This window comes from Penicillium atrosanguineum (assembly GCF_028827265.1).
Source record: "Penicillium atrosanguineum strain IBT 20685 chromosome Unknown utg000001l_segment0_segment0, whole genome shotgun sequence".
NCBI lineage: Eukaryota > Fungi > Ascomycota > Eurotiomycetes > Eurotiales > Aspergillaceae > Penicillium > Penicillium atrosanguineum.
Window position 1 is genome coordinate 2,468,687 of NW_026623133.1, and position 25,010 is coordinate 2,493,696.

General features: G+C 50.1%; 11 protein-coding genes across 11 annotated transcripts; 6 read left to right on the plus strand and 5 right to left on the minus strand.

Moving 5' to 3' along the window:
• Nucleotides 1-530: 530 nt before the first annotated feature.
• On the plus strand, nucleotides 531-1,835 carry N7443_000957 (RTA1 domain-containing protein; the record flags this gene model as incomplete). The annotated part of the gene is made up of 2 exons (XM_056881013.1): nucleotides 531-1,035; nucleotides 1,090-1,835. 2 exons carry the CDS (start codon nucleotides 531-533, stop codon nucleotides 1,833-1,835), a joined length of 1,251 nt encoding a protein of 416 aa, XP_056746251.1.
• An 898-nt stretch (nucleotides 1,836-2,733) lies between these two features.
• Nucleotides 2,734-4,666, plus strand: N7443_000958 (endopolyphosphatase; the record flags this gene model as incomplete). Its single annotated transcript, XM_056881014.1, has 2 exons — nucleotides 2,734-2,902; nucleotides 2,958-4,666. The coding sequence occupies 2 exons, from the start codon at nucleotides 2,734-2,736 to the stop codon at nucleotides 4,664-4,666; spliced, it is 1,878 nt and encodes a 625-aa protein (XP_056746252.1).
• Nucleotides 4,667-6,170: 1,504 nt separating this feature from the next.
• On the plus strand, nucleotides 6,171-7,205 carry erg27 (the record flags this gene model as incomplete). The annotated part of the gene is made up of 1 exon (XM_056881015.1): nucleotides 6,171-7,205. One exon carries the CDS (start codon nucleotides 6,171-6,173, stop codon nucleotides 7,203-7,205), a length of 1,035 nt encoding a protein of 344 aa, XP_056746253.1.
• A 134-nt stretch (nucleotides 7,206-7,339) lies between these two features.
• On the minus strand, nucleotides 7,340-8,749 carry N7443_000960 (putative integral membrane protein PTH11-like; the record flags this gene model as incomplete). Its single annotated transcript, XM_056881016.1, has 6 exons — nucleotides 7,340-7,707; nucleotides 7,765-7,829; nucleotides 7,884-8,257; nucleotides 8,311-8,414; nucleotides 8,460-8,499; nucleotides 8,576-8,749. The coding sequence occupies 6 exons, from the start codon at nucleotides 8,747-8,749 to the stop codon at nucleotides 7,340-7,342; spliced, it is 1,125 nt and encodes a 374-aa protein (XP_056746254.1).
• A 616-nt stretch (nucleotides 8,750-9,365) lies between these two features.
• Nucleotides 9,366-11,371, plus strand: N7443_000961 (putative carboxylesterase; the record flags this gene model as incomplete). The annotated part of the gene is made up of 5 exons (XM_056881017.1): nucleotides 9,366-9,523; nucleotides 9,575-9,813; nucleotides 9,869-10,227; nucleotides 10,253-10,558; nucleotides 10,610-11,371. The coding sequence occupies 5 exons, from the start codon at nucleotides 9,366-9,368 to the stop codon at nucleotides 11,369-11,371; spliced, it is 1,824 nt and encodes a 607-aa protein (XP_056746255.1).
• A 671-nt stretch (nucleotides 11,372-12,042) lies between these two features.
• N7443_000962 (SDR family NAD(P)-dependent oxidoreductase) lies at nucleotides 12,043-12,495 on the minus strand (the record flags this gene model as incomplete). The annotated part of the gene is made up of 1 exon (XM_056881018.1): nucleotides 12,043-12,495. The coding sequence occupies one exon, from the start codon at nucleotides 12,493-12,495 to the stop codon at nucleotides 12,043-12,045; it is 453 nt and encodes a 150-aa protein (XP_056746256.1).
• A 381-nt stretch (nucleotides 12,496-12,876) lies between these two features.
• Nucleotides 12,877-16,215, minus strand: N7443_000963 (uncharacterized protein; the record flags this gene model as incomplete). Its single annotated transcript, XM_056881019.1, has 4 exons — nucleotides 12,877-13,315; nucleotides 13,373-14,502; nucleotides 14,558-15,896; nucleotides 16,037-16,215. The coding sequence occupies 4 exons, from the start codon at nucleotides 16,213-16,215 to the stop codon at nucleotides 12,877-12,879; spliced, it is 3,087 nt and encodes a 1,028-aa protein (XP_056746257.1).
• Nucleotides 16,216-16,824: 609 nt separating this feature from the next.
• On the plus strand, nucleotides 16,825-17,640 carry N7443_000964 (RlpA-like double-psi beta-barrel domain-containing protein; the record flags this gene model as incomplete). Its single annotated transcript, XM_056881020.1, has 2 exons — nucleotides 16,825-17,207; nucleotides 17,265-17,640. 2 exons carry the CDS (start codon nucleotides 16,825-16,827, stop codon nucleotides 17,638-17,640), a joined length of 759 nt encoding a protein of 252 aa, XP_056746258.1.
• A 33-nt stretch (nucleotides 17,641-17,673) lies between these two features.
• Nucleotides 17,674-19,323, minus strand: N7443_000965 (uncharacterized protein; the record flags this gene model as incomplete). The annotated part of the gene is made up of 3 exons (XM_056881021.1): nucleotides 17,674-18,706; nucleotides 18,776-18,989; nucleotides 19,062-19,323. The coding sequence occupies 3 exons, from the start codon at nucleotides 19,321-19,323 to the stop codon at nucleotides 17,674-17,676; spliced, it is 1,509 nt and encodes a 502-aa protein (XP_056746259.1).
• A 341-nt stretch (nucleotides 19,324-19,664) lies between these two features.
• Nucleotides 19,665-22,178, minus strand: N7443_000966 (uncharacterized protein; the record flags this gene model as incomplete). Its single annotated transcript, XM_056881022.1, has 8 exons — nucleotides 19,665-20,006; nucleotides 20,219-20,250; nucleotides 20,392-20,485; nucleotides 20,530-20,651; nucleotides 21,103-21,290; nucleotides 21,348-21,465; nucleotides 21,521-21,896; nucleotides 22,002-22,178. The coding sequence occupies 8 exons, from the start codon at nucleotides 22,176-22,178 to the stop codon at nucleotides 19,665-19,667; spliced, it is 1,449 nt and encodes a 482-aa protein (XP_056746260.1).
• Nucleotides 22,179-24,177: 1,999 nt separating this feature from the next.
• Nucleotides 24,178-24,687, plus strand: N7443_000967 (Brefeldin A sensitivity protein; the record flags this gene model as incomplete). Its single annotated transcript, XM_056881023.1, has 1 exon — nucleotides 24,178-24,687. The coding sequence occupies one exon, from the start codon at nucleotides 24,178-24,180 to the stop codon at nucleotides 24,685-24,687; it is 510 nt and encodes a 169-aa protein (XP_056746261.1).
• Between the last annotated feature and the right edge of the window lie 323 nt (nucleotides 24,688-25,010).

Sequence of the window (25,010 nt, forward strand, 5' to 3'; positions counted from 1 at the left end):
TGGTCGAACAAAAATTTGTGATCCCGACCCATTTCTGGCCCAATGAATCTGTCCACTGGGGCCGGCATCATCGAAAGGGCTACGGATGAGATGGTGTTCGGGGGCCAATTTCAAGCAAGGAGCATTAGGTAGCAGCACAGCTAGAGTGTGGCTAGTGCTAGTTCTTTACATATACCCGGCTGCTGTCCATTGTGGTCTGTAGGGTGGTAGGGATGTTTCATATATGGCCACTACGGCTAGTTTAAACCCTTTCGGGTACCTGATTGGCTGTCTCGTTTATTCCCTCAGGCAGCTACACTACAGTAGCAGGAATGTATACATCTCTCCAGGCCTCATAGATTCAGGCCTTGGTTTAAAGTAAGTCATAAGTCTCCACAGATCTACAATTTCCAACATGCTTCCCATTGCTTGAATACCATATTGCATATTGTTCTACATTTTCTTCCATTGCCCCGTTCGTTCTATCACTTTCCCAGGCACTAAAGCCTGATTCATGCCTTTATCCAAATTTCCCATATCCCTTCCTAATCATGCGAAGGAAGATTCCTGTGTGGTTTTTAGTGTTGGTGTCAGTCATTTTAGTCCGGGCAACTCCCGTTCAAACAGCTGCTCCCCACTATGGAGTGTTACTGCGAGCGGATACTACCACGTTGGCGACGACGACCACAACCACGGCGACCACTACAACAGAAACAGACTTCCAATTGACATTGCACTTGGACTTGCCCTCCAACACCTGTACCCCCACTGTGGCCCCCGACAAAAATGGCTGGGTGCCGGCCTCACAATGCGACGCGTTGTACCTCTATTACCCATCTTTCAAGGCCGCGATTGCCGCCGCCGTCATTTTTGGGATACTCACGATGGTCCATTTTGTTCAAACTACCATATATCAGGCGGGCTTTACCTGGGTTGTCCTCATGGGTGTTTCTTGGGAGACTGTGGGGTACGGGGTCCGCGCCTTGAGTGCTCGTAATCAGCAGAATGATACCGACGCGACCGTCACCCAGATGTTGATTCTCCTAGCTCCATTATGTACGAAGTAAAATCTCTTCTTTTCTTGTGCTGTGATACTAATATCGAAGATAGGGGTCAATGCGTTCGACTACATGGTCTTAGCCCGGATGATCCACTTCTTCGTTCCCGAGCGTCGCATTGGCATCTTCAAGCCGTCCCTCCTAGCCAAGATATTCGTCCTTCTCGACTTCGGCTCCTTCATTGTACAGATGATCGGCGGCTTCATGGCCACTGGTACTAGTGCGCAGCAAATGAACGGCATCCACATCTACATGGGCGGCATCGGTATCCAGCAGTTCTTCATTGTGTGCTTCCTAGTGCTAGCTGTGCAGTTCCACCGGTTGATGCTGCAGCTGGATCGGGCACGTCAACTGGTTGGCGAAAAGCAGAACTGGCGCCGACTCCTCTATGCCCTGTATGGCAGTTTGCTCGCTATTACGGTGCGCATCATCTACCGCCTGATCGAATTCTCGGCTGGATACTCGGCGTCGAATCCTATCCCGTATCATGAATGGTACATGTATGTGTTTGATGCTATTCCTATGGCTTTGGCCATTATTCTTTGGAACGTTGTGCCGCCGGGATCTGTGTTAAGGGGCACGGATGCAAAAATGCCATCTAGTGGCATTGGCAAGTTCCTCTGTTGTAATGGATGTAGTTGTTGCGGTGGGTGTTGTTGTCGAACTTGCCGGAAGCGAAATAAGGGGAAGAAAGATATGCAGAGACTTCCTGATGACGACGTGTTCGGCGATGATGTGCCACTCCGCGTCTACGATCCATCTTCTTACCGCGATATAGGATACACTCCACGGCGGTAAGCAAATGGACATTCAATGTATAGTATATAGATGAGCGATGCTTGAGAAACTTTATAAATCTAGATAGAAAAGTACATCTCTGGTTAATCTCCGGGTATCTGGAAGCCGACAAATTTGTACGGACAAATCCATTAGCGAAGAATCCACCGTTTGAATACTCAGGTGAGCTAAAGAAACCTAGTACATTCGACCCGGCTGCCAAGCTCCAGAGCTAGCACAGCGCTAAATTGGAAAAGGCAAAGCTTCTAATGTCGAACAATAGCCGGTGGATATGTTCAAGAAATTTTTGGGAATAGGAAGTAGTTAGATCAGTTATTATCTATTCAAGTTTTCTAGGTACTTCGCTCGAGTTCGGATAACTAAGGGCCGATCAACCTTATTATTGACTCGACGCACGATGGCGGTGACACCACACACAACCAGGGTAATTGCGCCACCAACCCAATAATTTGATAGATCAGAAGAGGGGCCTAGGGGAATAGGTGAAAACAAAAAAAAACAATCCACCTGAACAGCACAGACGCTCACACGGCTAAACGGCCAGCGAAATGGGGCAAACGCGCGCGTGCCTCAAAGGTCCTCACGGGCACGTGGTACCATCAATTGGGCAACAGCGACCAACACGTCGATCTGGGGCACCGCACCTTATGTACTTAGCTGTTGGACTTCGCATCCACATCATCCACCTCTTACTTTGTATATCTTGCCCCTCTTCCGGCATCAATGATCTCGTCTCTCCATAAAGATTTCTCTCTAGAGATCTAGTGACGCTTAGCGCGGTGATTGGCTGTTCCTGAAGCCGCACGACCCGGGAGTGACGTGACCCGATAAGATCGCCCAAAAAAAAAGCGGTTGATCTCCAGCCCTGCGCGGTCGATTACCAGTGGCTTGCAGCACAATGCAATCCTCCGCTCTGCTGCTGGGCCTCTTGGTGGCTTCTGTCACTGCCGTGCCCTTGGACCAGCAACCCTTAGTCACTGATTCTAGCAGAGACGCGCAAGTCTCTGCCGATTTCCTGACAGGCGCAACACAACAGGCCCTTCACGGTCGCTTTTTGCACATTACTGGTTAGCAGCACTTCCCTTGACTGTCGCCTGCCTGCGATAACTGACTATATTACAGATTTCCATCCCGACCGATACTACAGGGCTGGCTCGAAGGTGAGCGGTGACTCAGGGTCATGTCATCATGGCAAGGGGCCCGCGGGATACTTCGGCCAGGAAGGCTCCGAATGCGATTCCCCGATTACCCTTGTGAGCGAGACATTCCGCTGGATCGAGGCGAACCTGAAGGACCAAATCGACTTTGTGATTTGGACTGGTGACTCGGTCCGTCACGACAACGATGAGCGCATCCCCAGAACAGATGACGAGATAGTGGAAGTCAACGAGTTCATGGCTCAGAAATGGGTCGAGATGTTTGGAAAAAGGAAGAACCCTAATACACCGGGTAGTTTCCCGCGCGTGGCTGTCCCCGTGATTCCTACCTTCGGCAACAACGACATTACGCCTCACAACATCTTCAGGAAAGGCCCCAACTGGTGGACTAAGAAATATGCGGAGATCTGGCGGCATTTCATACCTGAGGATCAGCGACACAGCTTTGTCGAGGGTGGATGGTTCCTTAGTGAGGTCATCCCCGGTAAGCTGGTTGTCATCAGCTTGAACACGATGTACTTTTTCGAAACCAACAGTGCAGTGGATGGTTGTAACGCCAAATCTGAACCCGGCTATGAACATATGGAGTGGTTGCGTGTGCAGTTGCAGCTCTTGCGCAATAAGGGTATGAAGGCCATCCTCATGGGCCATGTTGCTCCTGCCCGCTCCGACGAGAAGACCAGCTGGGATGAGAGCTGCTGGCAGAAATACGCTCTCTGGACGGATCGCTACCGCGATGTCATCGTTGGCAGTCTCTATGGACACATGAACATCGACCACTTCATACTGCAAGACAGCCACGAGATCGAAATTGACTCCGTAGCGAAGAGCGGTGCCGTGACTACCCTTTCCAAGGAAGATTATCTCACATCCCTTCGGAGACAGTGGGCTGAGTTGCCCGAGCCCCCAGTCAGTATCTTCGAAGACTTGGCCTCGGTAGATGAGGCACCGGAGTTTGATTCCACTAAAACAGGCAAGAAGGGGAAAAAGGGAAAGCACAGCAAGGGCAAGAAGAAGGAAAAGAAGCAACGCAAATATTTGAAAAAAATCGGTGGTCAATTTGCGGAGCGGTACAGCGTGTCGCTGGTTGCACCGAGTGTGGTGCCGAACTTCTTCCCGACGCTCCGCGTGATTGAATACAACATCAGCGGATTGGAGAACGTCTTCTCTGACGCGGAGTCTATCTACGAGGAGACCGGTGACTTCTCTCTCCCTGTTGAGGAGGAACCTTCTCCTGAAACTCAAAAGAAGAAAAAGGGCAAGGACAAGAAGTCTGACTTCAAGATCCCCAACGGACCATCATCAACCGCTCCTCCGGGGCCTGCGTACTCCAACCAACCCTTGACGTTCCTCGGCTGGACCCAATACTTCGCCAACTTGACCAAACTCAATCACCTGGCTGACACGGAGAGCAAGAAGACTCACATCGAATACGAGGTCGAATACACTACGTCAGACGAAGGCGACTCTCAAATGAAGGACCTGACCGTGCGAAGCTTCCTGGACTTGGCCACGCGGATCGGCGAAAAAGGCGTTGTCTCCAAAGACGTCGAAACCGACACGACGGTGAAGAAGAAGAAGAAAAAGGTTAACAAGGCGTGGCGCACCTTCCTTTCTCGAGCGTTTACGGGATATCTTGATGTAGATGACCTGGACGTGAAAAGTCCGCAATGATTGGAACGGTCGCTTTACTTGCTTTGATGGGTTGCATTAATCCGGCCCTTAACGCCATCTGCATACACTAGGCGTTCTTGTTATTTTGTTTTTCAGCTTGTATAGACTTAACATTGTATCATGACACAAGTGTTCCAATCTCCGGTTCCCCTACCTCTAACACTAAAACGAGTAGACAGATAACATCATTCTGGCGGTGTACGGGCGCTCCGTGTAGCGGTCCACGGGTCTCGGATCCACAGCCACTTTGGATTTCCACCCGATCCCTGGCTCTGATCCGTTGACAGCTCTGAAATACCAGACATGAGTAAGCACCTGGGTACCTGAATACCTTCTCCTCGGGTACCTCCTATGCACGAAGAAGAATGACTACCTGATCGAATTGATTGCCACAGTATGCCCACGGGCAGGGCCGTACAGGTTACCCCCGCGTCGGGTATCCAGCAAAGCCACTGCCAGCGTGGCAGTCCGTGCTCTAGGCCTGTTAGATTCTAGTGTACAATTGTGTTCAACCCGGTGTTCGGGGGGGGCGCTACTGCGGATGAGCTGGCACATCAATTGGGCGCGAGGCGAATCCCTGTCGTGAGCCGCTGCCACGTAGCGCGTGATCCGTATACTCCGGTGCTTCACTGCTTCACTGGTGCTTCACTGAAAGAGAGGGACTCGACCGGAAAATCGGGCTCAGAAGCTGGGGACCCTATTGCCACTTACGTTGGGCGTCGGCCACTAGTTACTTAGCCTGGCGAAAATAGATTGACGCGGGCAAGTGGGACATTACAGCCCTGGAGATACCAAATTACGACTTTCCTCTTATTTCTCTTTTATAATTCCTAATTTCTCACTTTCCGTTTCTAAATTGCACATCTGCGTCATTTCAGGAGAGGCTCCTTGCTTTGCTTCTGTCCTCTCCGTTCTTATTGCTTCTTCCCACCCCAAATTGTTCCCATCGCCTTCCCCGCACAGTGTGCGCTGGCAAAGCTGGAATATCGTCGACTCCAACTCTGATCGCACGATGCGTTCGGCCTTGCACTTGCGATCTCCCTTTTCTTTACTCTTCCCCCGTGCCTTGCGTTGCTAGCTGCGGGACCTATCGAGCTTGCATGCCTACGAGACCGACTCGGCTTGATTTTATTGGACGCGCATCGACGCGAGGTGAATCGCGCACTGTCAACTGGAGGGGGGGAGTATTTGTGGTTCGGACCGAGCTAGGAGTACGTCCATTGGGGCTGGCGCAACACGTTCACAGGATTTGGCACGGCGAGATTTCCCAGCCCTATTGTGCGAGTTGGATCGGTCAGATCGCCAAGATCCATTCATGCTGCAGGCGCTTTGGAGGATTCGTTTGAAGCTTCGGTTTGCGCGCGCTAGTTGGTAAGCTCCTTTCAATGTCTCTCTTTCGCTCCTTTCTGTTCTATTTTCTATTTTCTTTTCCCAATGATCCCAATTGCAATTCTCCCTCACTTCCTCGCCTTCTATGGATCTCATCAACACATTCGAGAACACAATGGCTGACGATGTCGACCTGACCATTCCAGCCACGTCATTGGCTTTATGGATGGCCTCTTCCGAGGTAGACCAGAAGGCACTGGGCAATTTCGCGGCCGTCATGGCCCTCGAAAGCCCATTTCTCTCGGCCATGTTGTATAAGGTGCTCGGCCTATCGGTAATGCTATCCAAGAAGCTTCTCCGAGCTCGCCGATTACGCCGACTAGACACCACCCGCGACACCAAGTCACTTCAGCAATACCACCACATCATCTGGCTTTCCCGAGAAGGCTTAATAATATTAGAAGGATATATCTTACCCCTGGTAAACGCATTCGTCGAATTGAAGGTCCTATCATACAAACTTCGGGCCTCCTTCTACCACATCTTCGTCCTATTTCACAATCGCCCCATCATCAACCCACCATACCCCTCCCAAATTTCAAAACACGACTCGATCTACGGTCCAGATTCCTTGACCGCCCTTGGTGCTCTCAATTACCCCAAACCACCCACTTCTCTCCCCCCAGGCCTAGCACCAGTCCAACCAATCCCACCAGCCTCCTCATTTCTCCTCCCTCCCCTCGACTACACCGCAACAGCAACAGCCTGCTTTAACCACGCAGCCCTACTAGCCGACAAACTCCTCCCGGGCTCACACCCCCTGCGCCTCTCAGTCAAGCTCGAATACGCAGCCTATCTGTACGACTGTCTCCAGGACCCCCTCGCAAGCCGCCGTCTTGCCAAATACGCCATCGCGGACGTCTACAATGCCCAAGAAGGAATGGACGACGAGAGCTTCGAAGACGCAGCCGAGATCGTCGGCGTGCTGGGCAAGATGGTCAAGCGCGGCGGGAAGCCAGGGAGTAGCACGGCGGGGAGCAGTACTTCGCACATTTCGCGGAGCAGGAGCTCGCGCAGTCCTTCGCATCTGGATACGAGTGTTCCGACAACAATTTCCCCGGTTACAGTTACGAAACCGAGTCCCGTTTCCGCGATTAGGGTTGCTGTTGAGCCTGCCTTTCCAAATGTCACCATGATGAATCCGATTTGATGATCGATATGATATAGAGGAGCTGAAGCTGGCTTTGCCTGATGATGAGCGACTTGTACATACTTCATGTTTGTTTTTGCTTTTTTTTGCCTTCATACCACTCTGCACACTGTCAGCCAGTTCCATATTTCATGCTATGGCTCCGATCCTCGTGGATCCTGAATCATAGATCTAGACTCTTCTATTTCATGTCCTCCGTCCGCGGCATGAGCAGAGCGCACCTCGCTCATTGTAGTCGAAGTATTCTTGTCAGTGTCGCGTTGGAGCCTGCTCCACTCACTTTCACTTTGCATGCTGAGATCTTGTTTCCTCTTCCACAGTAGATATTGAGGCCTTCTAACTCCAGTTTCAGGGAGCATACCCTCGGTCTGAACAGGACCGAATGATGACACGACTTTCTTGAGCACGCTGGTGGCATGTTTGTACAGAAAGGGGAGATTGGCGCAAAGTATCCCACCAAGAGGTTCGTAGACTGAGAGGATTCCCAATGGAACACCAGTCCCTATATTGTCGTTAAACTTAACGTCATCTTTTCATGGTAGGGGTAGATTGAACGTACATGTAAAATCAGTTGAACCCTGTGAAACAACGACTGTCAATCGCGCGATACTAATCGCGCAAGTCCTGCATAGATCATATCAGCAATCAACCTCGATAGAATAAAGGAGGTCAACTCACAAAAGGCCAATGGTAAATATTCCCGCAAGCTCCAGCTTCCGCTTTCGGTCAATATGAAGCCTCAGTATAATGGGAACAGGTAGCAAGAAGACCCAGATATCGGTGACCAGATTAGTGATATTGGTGAAGTACGAAAAAGCCACCAGATTCAGACAGTCGCCCTTTACATTCGGGTCCCAGGCTTTAGCGACAGGCACGCATTGAAGTCCGAGTCCAATCTCCATGGCCGCGATCCAGAGGAAGATAAAGACTGCCGTGCCGATTATGATACGCTGGAATAGTTTTGTGCTAAATATGCGGTAGTAAAGGGCGAGAATGGCGAGTTTGGTGCTTGCAATTGCGAAGTTGTAGAAGTGGCTGAAGACATAGTCGCCCTGCGTTTAACTGGGTCAGCTTTGGTAAGGATCTATCTTTGGGGGTATCTTACCAGCATGAAAGTTTCGAGTTCTTGTTCAGGTAGAGCAGCTTTGTGTCTACCGAATCCGTAGGGGGGGCCTGATTGTGTGGTGTTGTCAGCGGTTGGTTCAATGGCTATCTCGGTTCCATTGTTTCGTGCTCAGTGGAGGGGGTGCGTACCGTAGACCAGACCACTGATGCATAGTCCGATCGATATGCACTGTCAAATAAGGTTAATCGCCTTTCCTTCCGGTGGGTCCAGAAGTGGATATAGAAGCCACCCGAGAGGTACGAACTGTGGCTCCGATAATCATATAGTCATCCAAAGCCATAGGATTCCGCGATGACGGTCGCAGTTTGACAAAAAGCCTCAGACCAGTAAATAGCAGCATGAAAGGGATCGGCACTGAGTAGCAAACAATCACCGCCGTCACCCTTGACGCGTTGAGGTTAACATTGGCCTCGGTCATGGTGTGATGCAAATAGACCAGTCGAGTACAAGGCCATGGAGCAAGACACAAAGAATCGGGATAGAAGTCGTTCACCTGGAGATGCGTCTCTTAGATGATTGTTGGTATAGATGGGCATTGGACCCATAAAAGATAGTCTCAGTGCCCCTCGAATGAGGCCGGCCATCTTGGCCACCCCTGCGGGCCTCGCATCCGGGCCGCCTTGCAACCACCGTTGGAATGTGGGTCTGTTATTGCAAATGGCAATAAAGCAGTCTGATTGATTCACGGGGTCTCAGTACATGTTCTGATGGGCTCGCGATCACAAAGGATGCGCCAACACCTACTTTGAGGGAGTGTATATTACTCGGTGCCCGGCCCAGCGTTCTGGAGTAGTACAGGCCCACGCACAAGCAGAGAAAAGAAAGGGAAAAAAAGAACTCCATCGTCTTAAATTGGACCTTTCCTCAGAAACGCCATCTTGGCCGCATCCTTGTGTCACATCTCCGGGTCAGCGGGCGTCAAGCGTCCACCTGCATGCAAGGCCTATGCGGTTGTGATCGACGAAGATACCCACCATCCGCCGCCCCCAAATCACCTTCTTACTGCATTTTCTTCGATTGACAAGACGCTCAATATGGGCTTCGCGGCTTGTATCCTTCTCTTGTTGGCTGTAGCCATCGCCCCCGCCTCCCTGGCTTCACCCACCCACACCGCCAGTCCGGTGGTAGATCTGGGGTATGCGAGATACCAGGGATCCCATAACAGTACATACGATATCGACGTGTTTAGAGGGTATTTCCCCATGTTATGCATCTGATACCCCTGTGCTCACCAGTTGCCTAGGATTCGATATGCAGCTCCCCCTGTGGGAAACCTGCGATGGCAAGCTCCACAGGAGCCACGATGGAATCGGACTGCCATTTTTTCAGCGGTTGACCAGCCGCCCATTTGTCCTCAGTCTGGGGGAGCAAAGCTCCCAAAGGCTTACCATTTTAATTCTGCCCTGGGAGATGAAGACTGTTTATTTCTCAATGTGTACACCCCACCAGGAGCCAAGGATTTGCCTGTCCTGCTCTGGATCCGTTAGTTCCAACTCCAATGAAATTTGATATAGCATGTACTGACTGTTTGAGACAGATGGCGGTGGATATGGATTAAACGGGGCGACCTACGACCCAAGCGAATGGATGAAAACCAACAACAATGGCTTCATATCCGTCATGATCCAGTACAGACTGGGCGCTTTTGGCTTTTTGGCCTCAGAAGATGTCCATAGGCATGGTGTTCTGAATGCCGGTCTGCTAGATATGCGTTTTGCTCTCAGATGGACCCAACGACACATCTCGAAATTCGGCGGCGATCCTTCTCGTGTCACGGTCGGGGGCGAATCATCTGGGGCTGGCGCGGCAATGCTACAAGCAATGGCCTATGGAGGCAGAGAGGATGGCCTTTTCAATAATGCAAGGCTCCCCTTCAATGATCTCATATACAATTGTGTACGGGAGATGCTGACTCGCTTAGATCATCGCCGCAAGCCCGTACACACCGACTCAGTATCATTACAACGACACAGTGCCTACGAACAATTATTACGACTTTGCAGCTCGAGCAGGCTGCTATCATGAACGGCACACTCCTGATTCATCTTTTGAATGCCTCGTGCGTTCAGACACTGATACACTGCAATACGCGAGTGGAAATATCTCCACGTCGGGCGCCTGGGGCACGTTCGCATTCTTGCCTGTCACAGACGGAGATTTCATTCGTGAGCTTCCCTCCAAGCAGCTCCTCCAAAGGAAGATCAGTGGCAAGCGTATCTTATCGGGTGTAAGTTGACAATCCTCGTTTCAGACAAAGGTTCTTTACTGATTACCACAGAACAACGCAAATGACGGCGTCCCGTTAAGCCCTCCAACAATAACCACTGATTCGGAATTCTGGCGATATGTCAAATCAACCTTTCCTCTATTTACCAATTCCGACTACCTCGGTCTTCTAGCCGCATATAGATCATGGTCCTCTCCAAAAGGTTCAATCCCTCTCTACGACACCCTCGGTGACCGTGGCCCAACGGCCCTGAATCAATCGGAATTCGCAAACGGCCTACAGCAGACGGTCTTCGATATTTTTGCTGAAACAACCTTTGACTGTCCATCATATTGGTTAGCCGATGCATTTTCAGGCGCCCATGGGAAGGAGAGCTGGAAATATCAGTACTCCGTTACACCAGCATTCCACGGAGCAGACTTGTCAGCATATTTCTCTGTTGGCAAAAAACTCCCTACCAGTGGATTCAGGCATGCATTTCAGAAGATTTTGGGCAGCTTCATTATCAAAAATACGCCAATTATATCCATTCACGATGCGAAAGGTGGTGCCAGTAATGCCACGCTCCCTTGCGGCACGAATGGCAATATCTCTTGGCCGAGGTGGCATGAGTCTTCACCTGTGTTGATGAACCTGAATACAACTGGTGGGACTCTTGTCCGGGACACTGTCACAGATCATCTGGCTTACTGGCTCCGAGAAGATCCTGGCGTTACGAATGACTTCCGTCTAGCTGATGCAGCGACCTGGGAGGGTGGACGCAGGAGGCGATGTGATTTCTGGCGGAGCGTTAGTCCCCGAGTACCTTATTAAACCGCGCTTCCAAATATACGGAGTGGCGTGGGAATTGTGGATTGAAACGACCGGTCTTCCTACATAGACTTAGAGCCATGATATCTAAACACTTCATGAAGCTCAATATTTCGTGGGCAATATATAGCCTCCAATACTAACAAAAAACTGCATTGCACGACCCATGAAGTCTGCTACATCCTCTCCGATCCACGTAGGCAGTAATTTCGCCCTATAAGACTCCATCTCACGCAGATATTCCCCAGCGACCTGTAAATTAAGATAAGACCTATCTAAATCGGGCAATTAGAGGGATACTGTACTCACCATAACACAGTTCCCCTCTCTCTCCGCATCCAGAGAAATCAAAGCAATGGCCTCAGCAACTCGTTCCGGCGTATTTCCTTCCAGCCCCTGATTTCGCCATTGCTGCGCAAACCCCGCAGTAATATGCGTCGGCGTAAGAAATGGAGCAATGGCATTAACTCGAACACCCAGTTCCTTTGCTTTAGACTGGGATGCTCGCAAAAGACCCAGAACACCGTGCTTAGATGCGACATAAGCTGTAACGCCCGTGCCGCCAAAGTAGCTAGATGTTGAAGCAACTAGTAGGAACGACTTGGTCTGCGATCTGGAATGTTTCATGTAAAACAATGCCAGTCGGAGTGCTTAGTCTCGTTAGCGTAACTAGCTCATAGAATGGGAGGAATGAGAGATGGAATACTGTTCAAAGTTCCCTTCAAATTAACATTAATAACCCTTTCGGCTTCTTCATTCTCTTCCAAGTCCCCATTCTCATTGGGGATTAGGTCCAAGACGGGTTCTGATTCCATGATTCCCGCATTCGCAACGACGATATCAATCCCGCCAAATCGATTTATGGCTGTCTTGAAGCAAGCCGTCAGCTGCGCCCAGTCGATAATATTGCCCGGCACGAAGATTGCACGGTCCGGGTACTCAAATTGGTCGATCGATTGATCTGCTACATCGCGGAATTGAGCAAGGTCTGCTATCACGACGTTCGCTCCATGCTGGTTGAATAGTCGCGCTGTTGCGGCGCCGATGCCGCGGGCTGCGCCGGTGATGAGAACAGTTTTGTTCGCTGCTTCCGTGAGGAGTTGGGCGTCTATTTGGAGTTGGGCCATTTCGCATCAGTGGTTATCTCGCTCAACTTTCCAGGACGGGGTTTCAACATGCGCTAAGTGCACCGAGAATGCGGAGAAGTATCATGCGGGGTTCTCCCCGATGGCGACATTTTGAAGTTGGCCATTACCGATGTAACACATGTACAAGGGAGATTTGGAGGTCTTTTAAAAGGTCTAAAATTTTGTGCAATTTCATTTGAGCTTGGATCGCTCGGGTGTTATATACAAGGCGTGAAACATATATCTTAGAATCAATCCTGCTTGTGACGATCTGCTGCCTGAACCTCATTTACATCCACTCTCGACGGGGCACGCGATGTCATCCTGGACTCGGTGATTCTGGGATCCATCGTGCTGACTGCATGGAAAGAAAAGTCAAGTTCACCGACTAATCCTCTCACGTGTCTTTTCGAGAAAGTCAGTATCAAATGATGAGAAGATGGGTGGTGATTTAACTAACCGCATAAGTCTCTCCACATCACCGACAATGCATCTCGTGGAGATCTGCAGAACGGCGAAAGCCGCAAATCCGGGTTCGGACATGTGCTTCAGACTCAAAATTTCGCTGTCTAGTGCCTCTAGTCTCTTCGAGAAACTGTAGGGTCGAGGGGCTTTGAGGTATGGTGGCAGAGGTTGGCGGTTGGTAATGCTGGCAGACAGAAGACACAGCAGAGAGGTGACTTCATGAGTAGTGACTTTAGCGGTGCCGACGAGACGGCGGAAATCATGCATCCAGGCTGAATTTGAATCGTCCTCGTCTTCACCGAGGCGCATCAAGGTGTCGGACGCGTAGCCGAGTAAACTCAGGTAGCTTACGATACTGGAAAAGAAGGGGTGTTAGCAGGTTTCATGATTTCGGGTTGGCAGAATATCTTACTTTTCGACACTGACAATGATGGAATCATACTGCTTCTTTGGGAATCTGCCACCTATCGGAAACTCCCACCGAAGGAACTCGGAATAGGTTCGCAAACCATTGAGCATCAGCATCTGCTTGGAAAACACCTTGTGGCGAGCCTTTTCGAGCTTGCGACCTGCAGAGCTCTTGAGTGTAAGATCGCCCTCATCTCCACGCATTCGAGCGTCGAGTGTCTCGTGGATGATAGAATAATAGTTTGCTAGGAGGTACAGCGATGCGCCCAGGCTTTGCCGCAGCACCGAGTGTTCTGAGATCGGATATGGGAAGAATGTCCAGATGAAGGCAACAGCGATACCTCCACTCACGGTAGCCAGTCGATAGGGCGCGAGCAGGTAGATGGGATAGTATGGCTGCCCGTTTGAAGTGGCAACCGCCTTGCCCAATTTGCGGACTTGGAGCTCGTATCCAATGATCATGGTTGTAGTGACGATGCTGATGATGCCCACAACGCGGAAGCGGAACATCTTAATCGGGACGTAAAACGCACACGAAACGAACAAGAAAAGGAAAACAATCACACCCGCAGTCTTCTGGTCGGGGATGTACCAGCAGAGGAGACTGGCCACCATTGCGATCGTTGTACCAGCAATCCGAAGCACGAAACTGAAGATACTTTGACCCGATGTTGGCGACATGCTCAGATTGACCATGATCAAGGCCCATACCAAACGCTGTTTTGTGAAGAAAGTTTGGGTGTCATGCAGGAAAGCGATGATGGCAATGGTCATTGTGGCACACGCGACTCGGAACCCATATGTTGACTCGAACGAGCGCAGAAACCATGGGATGACGCGCACTTTATCTCCGAGCTTCTCAAAAAGCGACGCGGGTGGTAGGTGTTCTGGGTCTTTGCGATGACGGTAGGCCTCGCCAAGCTCGAGCATGTTGTTTTGCGGGTGTACGTCGCCCATATTGTCGTCTTGATGACCATCATCTGCCTTCAAAAAGGACTTGGCCCATTTCCAATAACGCTTAGCACCTGGAATGATAAGTCGCGTTCGAGACAGTTTCCCCTTTTCCGCAACACTATCAGCATAGCTGACGAAATCGAACACGGTCTGCCCGGTCGAGGAGAGCAATTGCTCCATCTAGAAAAACATCAGTCAGTAGCTGCAACGGTAAGAAAAGGCAAGAACTTCATACATAGAGGAAGAGGTAGAGTTGTCGTCGAGCACGATCTTGATGCGAGGCAGAAGCATCGAAAAAGTCGCCCTTTAAGCTTTCCACGTGTGACGGATGGTCAAAGAAATCATCAGGCAGCTTGATCCCCTTATCCTCCGCCCATGTTGCCAGAGCCATTCGTTTGGCGTTTCGAAACTCGCCCAGCTTCTTTTCAAAATGGGCCGTGAACCCCTTTCCTCCAGGCGCCGTGTCTTCAGCTGAAGCCTCGACATCCTTGTCGCCTTCGCGGGCCCCACTTGTGACGGCGACTGCCGTTTTCTTGGGTGGCTTACTCAATCTGAAGACATAAGAAGTATGCAGTAGCCCCTCATCGATCGTTTGGATCATAGCTTTGAAAGGGTCATGCACGGCTCTCATGATATCATTCCAATCCTGAACAACGCGGTTGCGAACATCTTCCGAGAGCGGTTCGGCATTGGGATCGATAGGCTGATTCCATCTGTTATAGTCGGATAGTCTCTGAAATATGTCCACGACGAAGCTCAGCCCAACCACGGGGATCATTATCTGCCGCAGATGCCGAAACATGGCCTGGATATCGTCTGGACCCAGCTTCCCTAGAGCAAACTCTCTTTTGGCAAATGTGATATCGCCGTGTAGTTTAGCATGAAGATCGGTGATCCCTCGAATTGCAGCACGAATTGCTTCTGCTTCGGGGCTGTATACTTTCTTGCCTTTTTCGCCAAATTTCTCGCGAGAGTCATCGTATGTCTCGGAACGGCCGAACATGTCGTTTCTTTCCAATGTTTCAAAGTATGCTGCATGTGCACTCAATGCCGAGCGAAGACTGCCAATATAGCCACCCATCTGCTTGAAAACTGCTTTGCGCGAGGTCATCGGCAGAATAAACAAGGATACAGCAGTGGAGATGCCTAATCCAGTGAGCATAGTTTTGATCAGCTTCTCCACCATGGCAATTGCAGCCGTCATAGTCTGCATCTGCGGTGCATAGATTGAGGAGATATTGGCGAAAATTGCGTAGATGATCACGGGAAACTGGAACTGGGGGTACTTGGCCCGGAAGGTATGGACCAGCCAGATCTGGAAAAACAACCATACTGCACTGACCGCAGAGGCCGAAGAATTGTAAGACCCGTTGTTCTGGGTGTGCTCACGAGCCTTGACGCTGGAGTACATGGTCAACAGCGCAAAACACGCTGCCAGGCAGACGGCAAAGACGTCAAAGATCATCATCTGGATAAACTTTGCACGTGGCATGATGGCAAATCCGAGAATCGAGATAATAGCCACGAGATAGCCTAGAGTGGTATACTCATCGGCGACATCCATTGCTTGGTAGCTGGAGGCGAGTCAGATTCACTCGATAACAGGTCTTGGCATGGAATAAGGTACCTACATGGACACTGCGATCGCCGGCGAGAGTCCGCCCCTACATATACGATTAGCGTCATCCTTGAACCTCCTTCAAGAGCCGCATACTTTAGCATCAATAAGACCGTGGGCTTATCCAGTCCCGTCTTCTGCCATATCGCCTTGACATGGCCGAACAAGGACGTTTTGCCCTTGTCGGTGGTGGACTTGGTAGCCTGAGAGTCTCTTCGCGACAGCGGAGGACCGTCCGAGCTGGAATTGCTCGAGGGACTAGTGGACGAGGCCATATCTGCAGGCCAGCGGAGCGCCCTCTTAATGCCAAACACCAGTCAAATTCCGATGGGGGATGCGCATGGCAGCGCACGTGACGTGATCCGATCTCGGCACAGTTCAGGCACAGTTCAGGCACCGTTCAGGCACCGGGTGCTCTAAGATGGGGAGATATGAGGGGATTCGGAATTCTATCAGAGATCAGAGATCAGAGCCCAGAGAATCTAGAGAAGAGGAGAATGAGGGGCTGCGGCTTGCGAGCCCGGTGGGTCTTTGTTGCGGGGAGTTGCGCATTCGGATCTCAGCCATTTACACCCGTCGGATTCGGGAGTCTACTGCATGACAAGCTTTGACGGGTCAATGACCAACTATATAGAAACTATAGAATGTACCGTCTATGAGAGTGGGCGTGTAACGTCGGCAGTAGGAACCCGATGCGACCAGGATCCCGTGTCCGCTAGACTGAGACTGAGACTAAGACTAAGACTAAAAACCCCCTGAACCCGAACCCGAACCAGAACCCTTTAAACAAGCTCATCCCCAGGGTCTCGGTCTCCACTCCTTTTATACTCCCAGTGAGACATTGTTTCGCATCAGAATTTCTATACCCGTTATGAATCGACGCAATGGACACAGAGAATCATCACAATTTGACCTCGGACTCGACCATGTCTGACAAAACGATTGCAAATGACCAATCTGTACAAACGCAAGAATCTTGGGCATCAGTACCCAAGCGCAAGCCACTCCCATTGACAAAAGACCCCGAGGCAATTCCCGAGTCTGCAGCAGTCAACGCTGGAACTGGAGTTGGAACTGGAAAAGAGAATGCCACCCCCAGCGCAGATGCGCACCCCTCCGGCAAACGAGCCTGGCCCTTCAGCCTGGCCGGTTGCAATTTCAGAGCGCAGAAACGATCGCGCAATTTTCTAATCATCGGCATAGTCGCCGCTGTTCTACTCATTGCCCTGATAATCGGTCTCGCAGTCGGTTTAACCGTAGGGAAGAAGTAAGTTCTACTAAAAAAGTCGACTAACTATGCTTTCGACATGCTAACATGTAGCAGGAAAGCCTCGAATCTCCCGCTCCCGACCTCCAATGGTGGCCCTTACTCAGGAGACCTAACTTACTACGACCCGGGTCTGGGATCATGCGGCTACACGAGTACGGAATCGGAGTCGATCTGCGCCGTCTCTCACATCCTTTTCGACGCCGCATCGACAGGCTCGAATCCAAATGACAATCCACTCTGTGGGATGAAGATAAGACTTCGTCGGAACGGGAAGAGCGTCGATGTGAAGGTCGTGGACCGCTGCGTGGGCTGCAAAGTGGATGACCTTGATGTCACCGAGTCTGTATTTGAAAAGGTCGCTGAGATCGCCCAGGGGCGAGTTACCATGGAATGGGCTTGGCTGGAGAAGTCGCCCGTCAGTGTATCTTGAGGACATGTTCAATTGTTCAATTGTGATGTTTGTCTAGTATTCGGGCCAGTCTGGATCTAACTGCTCACGCCATGCGCGGAACCCGCCGCGGATATCTCCGATGTACCTTTGGCCGTTTCGATCGAGACCGAGCTCTTTCATTTTCTTCACTGCGATTTGGGAGTCGTTTCCAAGACGGCAGACCACATAAATTGGCTCATTGGATTCGGGAGAGGCCAGTTCTGATGGCAGCCATGACGGAAGTTGACTGGCTTTGAGGTCGGCTGTTGAAAGTGGCGCAGAGGCGAGGAAATTGGAAATGGGGATGTTGATGCTGTTTTCCAGGTTGCAAATTCCGAATTGTGCCTTGTCTCGCACGTCAATGACTGTATGTGAGCCCTCGGGCTCCCCATTTGTCCGGGTGTTGATCAACGGGTGCTTCTCACGATACTCCTCGGGTGAGACGCGCTCATCGGGGCCCAGCAGCGATGACGCTGTCGCTGAGCCACAGAAGAATACATAATCTGTGGATCCCGACGCGATAGTATCAAGTGTCACGCTGGCCTCGGCAGAGCATACTGCACAGTTAGCGCGGCGAGAACGAATCCGAATCGAACGGAATTGGGGATTTGAGAATGCGGAGAAGATTTGCATCACAGGAGCCTCGCGGGGTGCACTGCCATCTGCTGCCGTATCGGTCTCCGGCGCAGTAAGCACTTTGATCGCCTCCAGCGCTTGTAAGACCCCCATGGTTCCAACGACCGGTCCAATGATACCACCGTCGGCACAACTGACAACGCTATCGGCCGGTGGGGGCTTTGGAAATACACAGCGATAGCAAGGACCACCATCTTTCTCACCCGGCCGTCGCGGAGGATTATTCAATACGATGAGCTGACCCTCCGTTCGCAAAGCAGACGCCGACACCAATGATTTACCCATCAACACAGCAGTGTCCGAGATCAGGTATCGCGTCGCCGGGTTATCCGTACAATCAAGAATAAGGTCATATTTCTCGAAGATGGCAGGCGCTTCCTCGGGCGTGAGGTGTGTTCGATGCGCAATGTACGTTGGATGGGGATTCAATCTGATCAGAGAAAAGATAAATGTCAGCATGGCTTCCAATTAATCGAATTTAATGTGAACAGTCACTCACTCTCGTAGAGCCTCAATCGCACTGTCCACCTTGTATTTCCCCACATTCTTTCCACGGTGCAGCACCTGCCGATGTAGATTCGAGATCTCGACCGTGTCGCCGTCAATCAGACCCAGGGTTCCGATACCAGCGCCAGCAAGGTACTGTGCAGCAGGACATCCCAGACCACCGGCTCCAACGAGCAAGACTTTAGCGGCGCGCAACTTGAGTTGCCCTGTAGAGAATGCGGAATGCGACGGTTAGCGATCTTCCGCGCCTCTCTCAGCCGCAGCGCAATCCAACGAACCTCGTAGACCGATTTGCGATACGATCATTTGCCTTCCGTATCGTTTGTATTCCTCCGGTAGCAGCGGCCAGCGGTTTCCGGCATCATTCTGGCCTTCATGAGGCTTTCCCGTTGAGTCTGCTTCGGACTTGACTGCGGCTTCGGCGTTGGCAAGGTCGCGCTTGAGCCCTTCAAGCTGGGCTTCGATGGCCGCAATCTGCGTTCGGAGTGATGCACATGAGTCCTCAAGATTCTCCATTGATAAGTCGTCGCGAGCGCGCATCTGGGAATGGATGTGATGGCGAGGGGTTGCTTCCCCGCGGCATTTTCGCTTGTGGGTCCGATCCAAACAATTTGGTTGCGCCGATACTAGCCGTGATCAATGAAGACCACTCTCGACGTACCAGGGACACTAATATTAAGCTATAGATTTGACTTGAATGGATTTAGTTAAAACCATAAATCAAGCTGGATGCGATCCTCTGTGAAGAGGTTCAAGCGTTGTGGATTTAGGCGACCTAGGCTGCATACATAGTATAGGTATGGAATTGATAGAAACTAAACAAAGCAAATTAGGACACTTGTATTTCAAATTTCTAGTCCAGATACAGTCATGGAGATCATTTATTTGTGATCGAGATCCTTATCCCCATCCACATGCTCTGCATGAATATCGTTCTTGTGCAAGGTATTCTCCACGACCTGTCGCTGTTCCTCATCAATAGCACCAAAGATAAGATCCATATCTTCCAAAGTTCTTCCCTTGGTCTTCTTGATAACGATGGAGACGAAGATACCCATGGCCGTACATAAGATGGCAAACATGAGGCAAGTTCTCCACTCGACACTGTTGATAGCACGGGGAGTCACTTCAGTAATGACAAAGCTGAAGAGCCACTGCGAGGTAGCTCCGAGACCAACACCGTAAGCACGGAGACGAGTGGGCAAGATCTCGCCGAGATACACCTAAGGAGTCGGACCCTATGGAGAAAGAGTATCCGATCACGCAGAGACAGATCATGGCCACTATGGCACTGGAGGCAGGAGAGACAGAGGTAGTACCCGGGTTTGGGGAAGACAGCGCCAATGATGAATGTCATAGCAGCCATACAAGCAGCACCACTAAACATACTCAACTTTCGACCCCAGCGATCGATACTAATGAGCAGGAAGATTACCGTGGCGACGGCCTTCACCGTACCGTACACACCTGTAGCAAATAGCAACGACTTAGTCGAGCTAACACCAATCGAATCAAAGTTCTGAGGCGCATACTATCCGATGCTATTTGTTCCGGAGAACTGCTGCCAGAACATGATGATGAAACCTAGGAAGAACCGATACCGATTACTCTTCTGTAGGCACTCCTTCCACGTCACGCCCTCGGTTTGGGCAGTCTCTTCTTCAATTGCAGCAAAGATCTCAGCAATCTCCCTTTGCACCTCCTCGTTATCCTCGCTCTCAGTGCAAATACGGGCAAGAGACTGACCTCATTTGAGGATACATGGACATTCGCGGTGCTGGCGAAGCCGGACGATGATGTTGGGAGACCGAAATCTTTCTTGAAGCTGTCCAAGGCGAGGACTGAGCCCATAACACCCGTATCATATCCTGTAAAACAATATTAGTCTAAACATCCTGTCCAATTAGAATTGTGATAGCATGTATCGAAGAGCAACGATCCCAAATAGGCGACCGATGTGAGTACATAGACTCCATTGAAGTCAAAAGCCGACAAGATCGGGGTCGGGTGGGAGTGGGATAGTCACGGTCGTGACAATGAACGTCAATGGCTTAGAATGGGAAAGCTTTGTATTAGGAAACATGAATTCATCAGACTATACATTAATAGACTAGACACAGATTATCACCGACTCCCGTGACAGCCCTGCTTCGGGCGTCTCATTATGACTTTCCATCCTTGCAAAGCCTTCATTGCTGAAATTCCCCTCTGACACGTTGATAATCCCTTTTCCATCTATTGATGACTGTCGGCGCCTTGTGCGTGACGTATTCAGGGAGCTAACTGCGTAGCGAGAGCTTAACTCGTGTGTGTTCGTACTGCCGATTTTGCGGCCATCCATGGATCGGAACAGGGAGCGTATGGAAGGAATGGAGGTGGTGACGATTACTAGATACGTCTCGATGAATAGCCAGCGATCGTAGGTGACTGTCGCGATCGTAGGGTCATTATCTGAACTTGCGAGAACACGTGTTTGTACTGTTTTGATGATTGCAGCGATCATCGCACTTGATTGGGGTTAGTATATAGCTGGACATCAAGGTTCTCGATATTGCTGTACTCACAATATTCCCAGCCCAAGCAGAACCACCAATCCCGCCTTGACCCGTAATTTCAAGTTCAAGTTCCAGAAGATGTATGTGGAGAAGGTTGCAAGACCCAGATCGGTTGCCGCATTGAAAGCTATTTGAATGCATGTTAGAGCGGCACATGGGAGAGTGTGAATTTTCCCTCTTACCTCCTTGGAAGTACCCATAGTCAGCCTGCACTTTCAAACTCCAGCATTTTTCCTTGCCGGAATGGCTCCATATCGCCGATGCATGTCCTGGACATTGGACAAAAATAATGATGATGAGCAAGGAATTAACCACGACCTGCGCACCGGCCAAGGTCCACAACGCGATTTTTTGGGATGATCTCTGCGCCAGTAGCCCGATGACGAAGACAATAAATGATATCCGACCTATGGTACCTCCAGCAAGGCCAAATGTCTGACTCAAATAGTCATGCATGATAACTTTCGACACGGCGGCATCACTAAGAGCCGACACCTTCTGACCAAAGCCAAGTTGGATAGCCAGGGTGATCATAATCGAGCCGACAAGAGCCATGCACTAGAAACAGCGTTAATTCTCGTTAACTTGAAACACGTCTGACAATGTTTCACAACATTCAAACTTCAAAAAAAAAAAAAAATTTGGAACAAAAGGCTTGCTAACCAATGCGAAAGCCATCAACAGATCATCTGCACCGAACTTCCTAATCCTGTACTTCGCGACGATCCTCAGAAACACAACCACAATGGCGACCGCCGTGAGGCCCCATATATCCCTAAGTAATTGTGGACCAGCATCATAAGTTGAATCTCTGGTTGAAAGAGACATAGTAAACCACATGTCCGGTCGGCCAGACACAAGTGCATAGGACAGACATCCAGATCGTCAACTGAATGGTTTATAACTGAACCTCATATCAGTCCGTTATCATGAAGTACGAGAAGAAGATATTCTCATCGGAGATCTCCATCGGGGTAGTTATATGTAATGCCATCGCTTAGCCAGTTAGACTTTAGAAGGGTGGAATAGGGTTCGTCGGAGGTCTCCGCGTTCGCCGCTTGGGCACATGACCCCAGATAGGAGGTTGCTTATACATGGCTTAAGATCCCTGATACTTGCGGAAGCTAATGCTCGTTGGCCAGGAACACGATAATGGTGTAAAGTATGATTGGTTCTCCACTGGGTCTTGGATATCTGGGTCGTCGGCGCGGCTGACGCGATGGTAGAGATCTATAGCCATTTGAGTCGGATGTTGCTTATTTCTTCCAGATCGATTGCGTGTTTATGATAACAGTCTTCGATAAATTAGGAATGCCATTGTCGTGGCGCTGTGACGTTTCTCCCTGAGTTGGTCCTGATAACGGAACCGGAAAAGAGGCAAACCCCCGAAAGGTCTGTGGGTATCTACATTTGCAAGTTACAAATTTTGTCCCTGGGCTCGAGACACATTCCGTGAGTCTATTTCAGGCCTTCGTGCTTGTAAAATCTTTAGCTCTCGAGTCATGCCCGTACATATTCTCCGCGGCTCCCAATTGATTAATTACATCTACCTACCAATCAACAAAATTGAGCTTAGCTAGGATTCAAATTACAGAGTATTATACTATCATTTTGATTTGTGGTATCCCGCTTGAAAACATGGCTGGGTGTCCTAACTGGTTGGCCTCCAGATGACCACCATGGATGGACACGGTTGAAATTTGACTGGCACGCACCACGCACTGTGTTATTTAGCCACAACATTTCCATGGTTTGACTATCTACTTACCAGCACACCCATTTGAATCTTAAGATGTAATAGTATTTTTTTTTTGGCATACTTCCATATGATCCTCTTAGGCGTTCAAATAGGAACTAGGGATCCCTTGGTGCTGATCCTGAGCTTTGCTTGATTTTCCTTGGCGTTTGAAGCTGATGCATTCCTCCAATGAACGACCTTCAGAGCCCAAGGAACGCGAAATACAAGACTTCGAGATCTTAACATCGAGCATGGCGGTTAATTCATTGTATGCAACCCGTGGATTCGAGTAGACGGTAACAAGAAGCAATTCTCTATCGTTAGGCGGCCACATCAAGACAAAGTCTCGCTCTGGAATCTATCTTTGGCGCGAGCGACTGTCACCCTCATAGTAGACAGTGGTATATCCGGATATTAGCGATGTACTTGCCGCCAACTCCAACCGGCGACTGTCTTTAGCTCGACTATTCTTGTACGCAAATGTGCGTCTATTTGGCATTTTGGGCGACGAGGGGGGCCGCGGGGATCATAGGTGCCCCTGCTGATTGTGCAGGTGGCATTTCAAAGGTCGGGAGATGAAGGCATGGTGATGAAACCAATACTTCCAGAAAACGCATCCCCGCGCGTTCAAACTACAGGCGCGCTGGGCCATAGGCGGTGAGACACTGGCTGTTAGAGAACATCGTGAGGCAAGATCCCACTATACCTGGTCAAAATCCGGGGAAACATGTGGAACAAGCGCATTAACAGATCCACCTGAGTAGAGGCGAGAAAGTCCATGTACCTTCTGGCAATTCCTTCAACTCTATACTGTTTCTGGAAGGTTGTTGGCAGATCTATTGCCAAGGGAAATAAATGTCCATTTCAAGTGCTCGTAAGCGCGCGTAGCCCACCCGTTTCCAGACTTGGGCGGCTGGGTCAATCCCGTCAGGCCCGTTACATCATGTTCACAGCCTCTCTAAGCCCATTTAGGCAAGTTCACGATGTCGGGGTTGAAGTGGATCTGGAGAAACTGGGGAACACATAAAGCTGCTGAGGATCCCCCAGAATTTAGCTGAAACATTCACATTCCCACGCAAACGATTCAAAATTCTACACACAATGGCGCCTTCAATCCTTGCTCCACGCCGAATTATGTTGGGAGCTGTCGCTCTCCTAATTGCTGCCACTGAATGCTCTGCGACGATGACGGTCCCAACCAGCTTCCTACTCCAGCAAATCGCCCAAACAGTCTCCTTGCCAATGTACACCTGGTCGGCGAACGGAACGCACACTGCAAAGGGCTATACTTCCAAAGATGCCAGCACGGCAAGCGTCCAGGGCCTACACGAGGACTGCGAGAACATCAATCTCAACAAGAAGATCGCCGTCAACTTCCGGAGTGATGTGCTCGGGGATGGGGCGATTGGCTACTTCTACAAGTGTGAGAAGATCAGTCACGATACCAACAAGTACTGGTTCACAATCAGCTCTGGAGAGGAGTCTCAAATCGATCAGCTTTGCAATTCCGATACCAAGTACCCCATCGTCTACGACTCGCAACATAACACTTGGTTTATTGATGAGCCGTTTGATTGCACCCAGCGGACTAGCCCTACGAGCTTGGCTTGATCAATTCGGGCCTCCTGATCATTTTGTGCTGTGGATGGTAAGTATTGTGCAAATATTTTCAATGAAAGACTGAATCTAAACTTCTTTAAAAAGGCAATTGGCATGTTACACGTTGTGACCAGTGGAATCAAATTTGAATGAGTTCATGTCTGCAAGGATCTAGGTGTAGGCAACGGCAACGCAATTCATGATGAAAGGAATCGGAATCCAGATCAGATTCGCATGCCTCGAGAAAAGAGTGTGTTACTATTGGGACTTTTTGCATGAGAAGGTTACAATTAGTATGCCTAGATTACCAATAAACTCGGCAAAAATCAATCTTT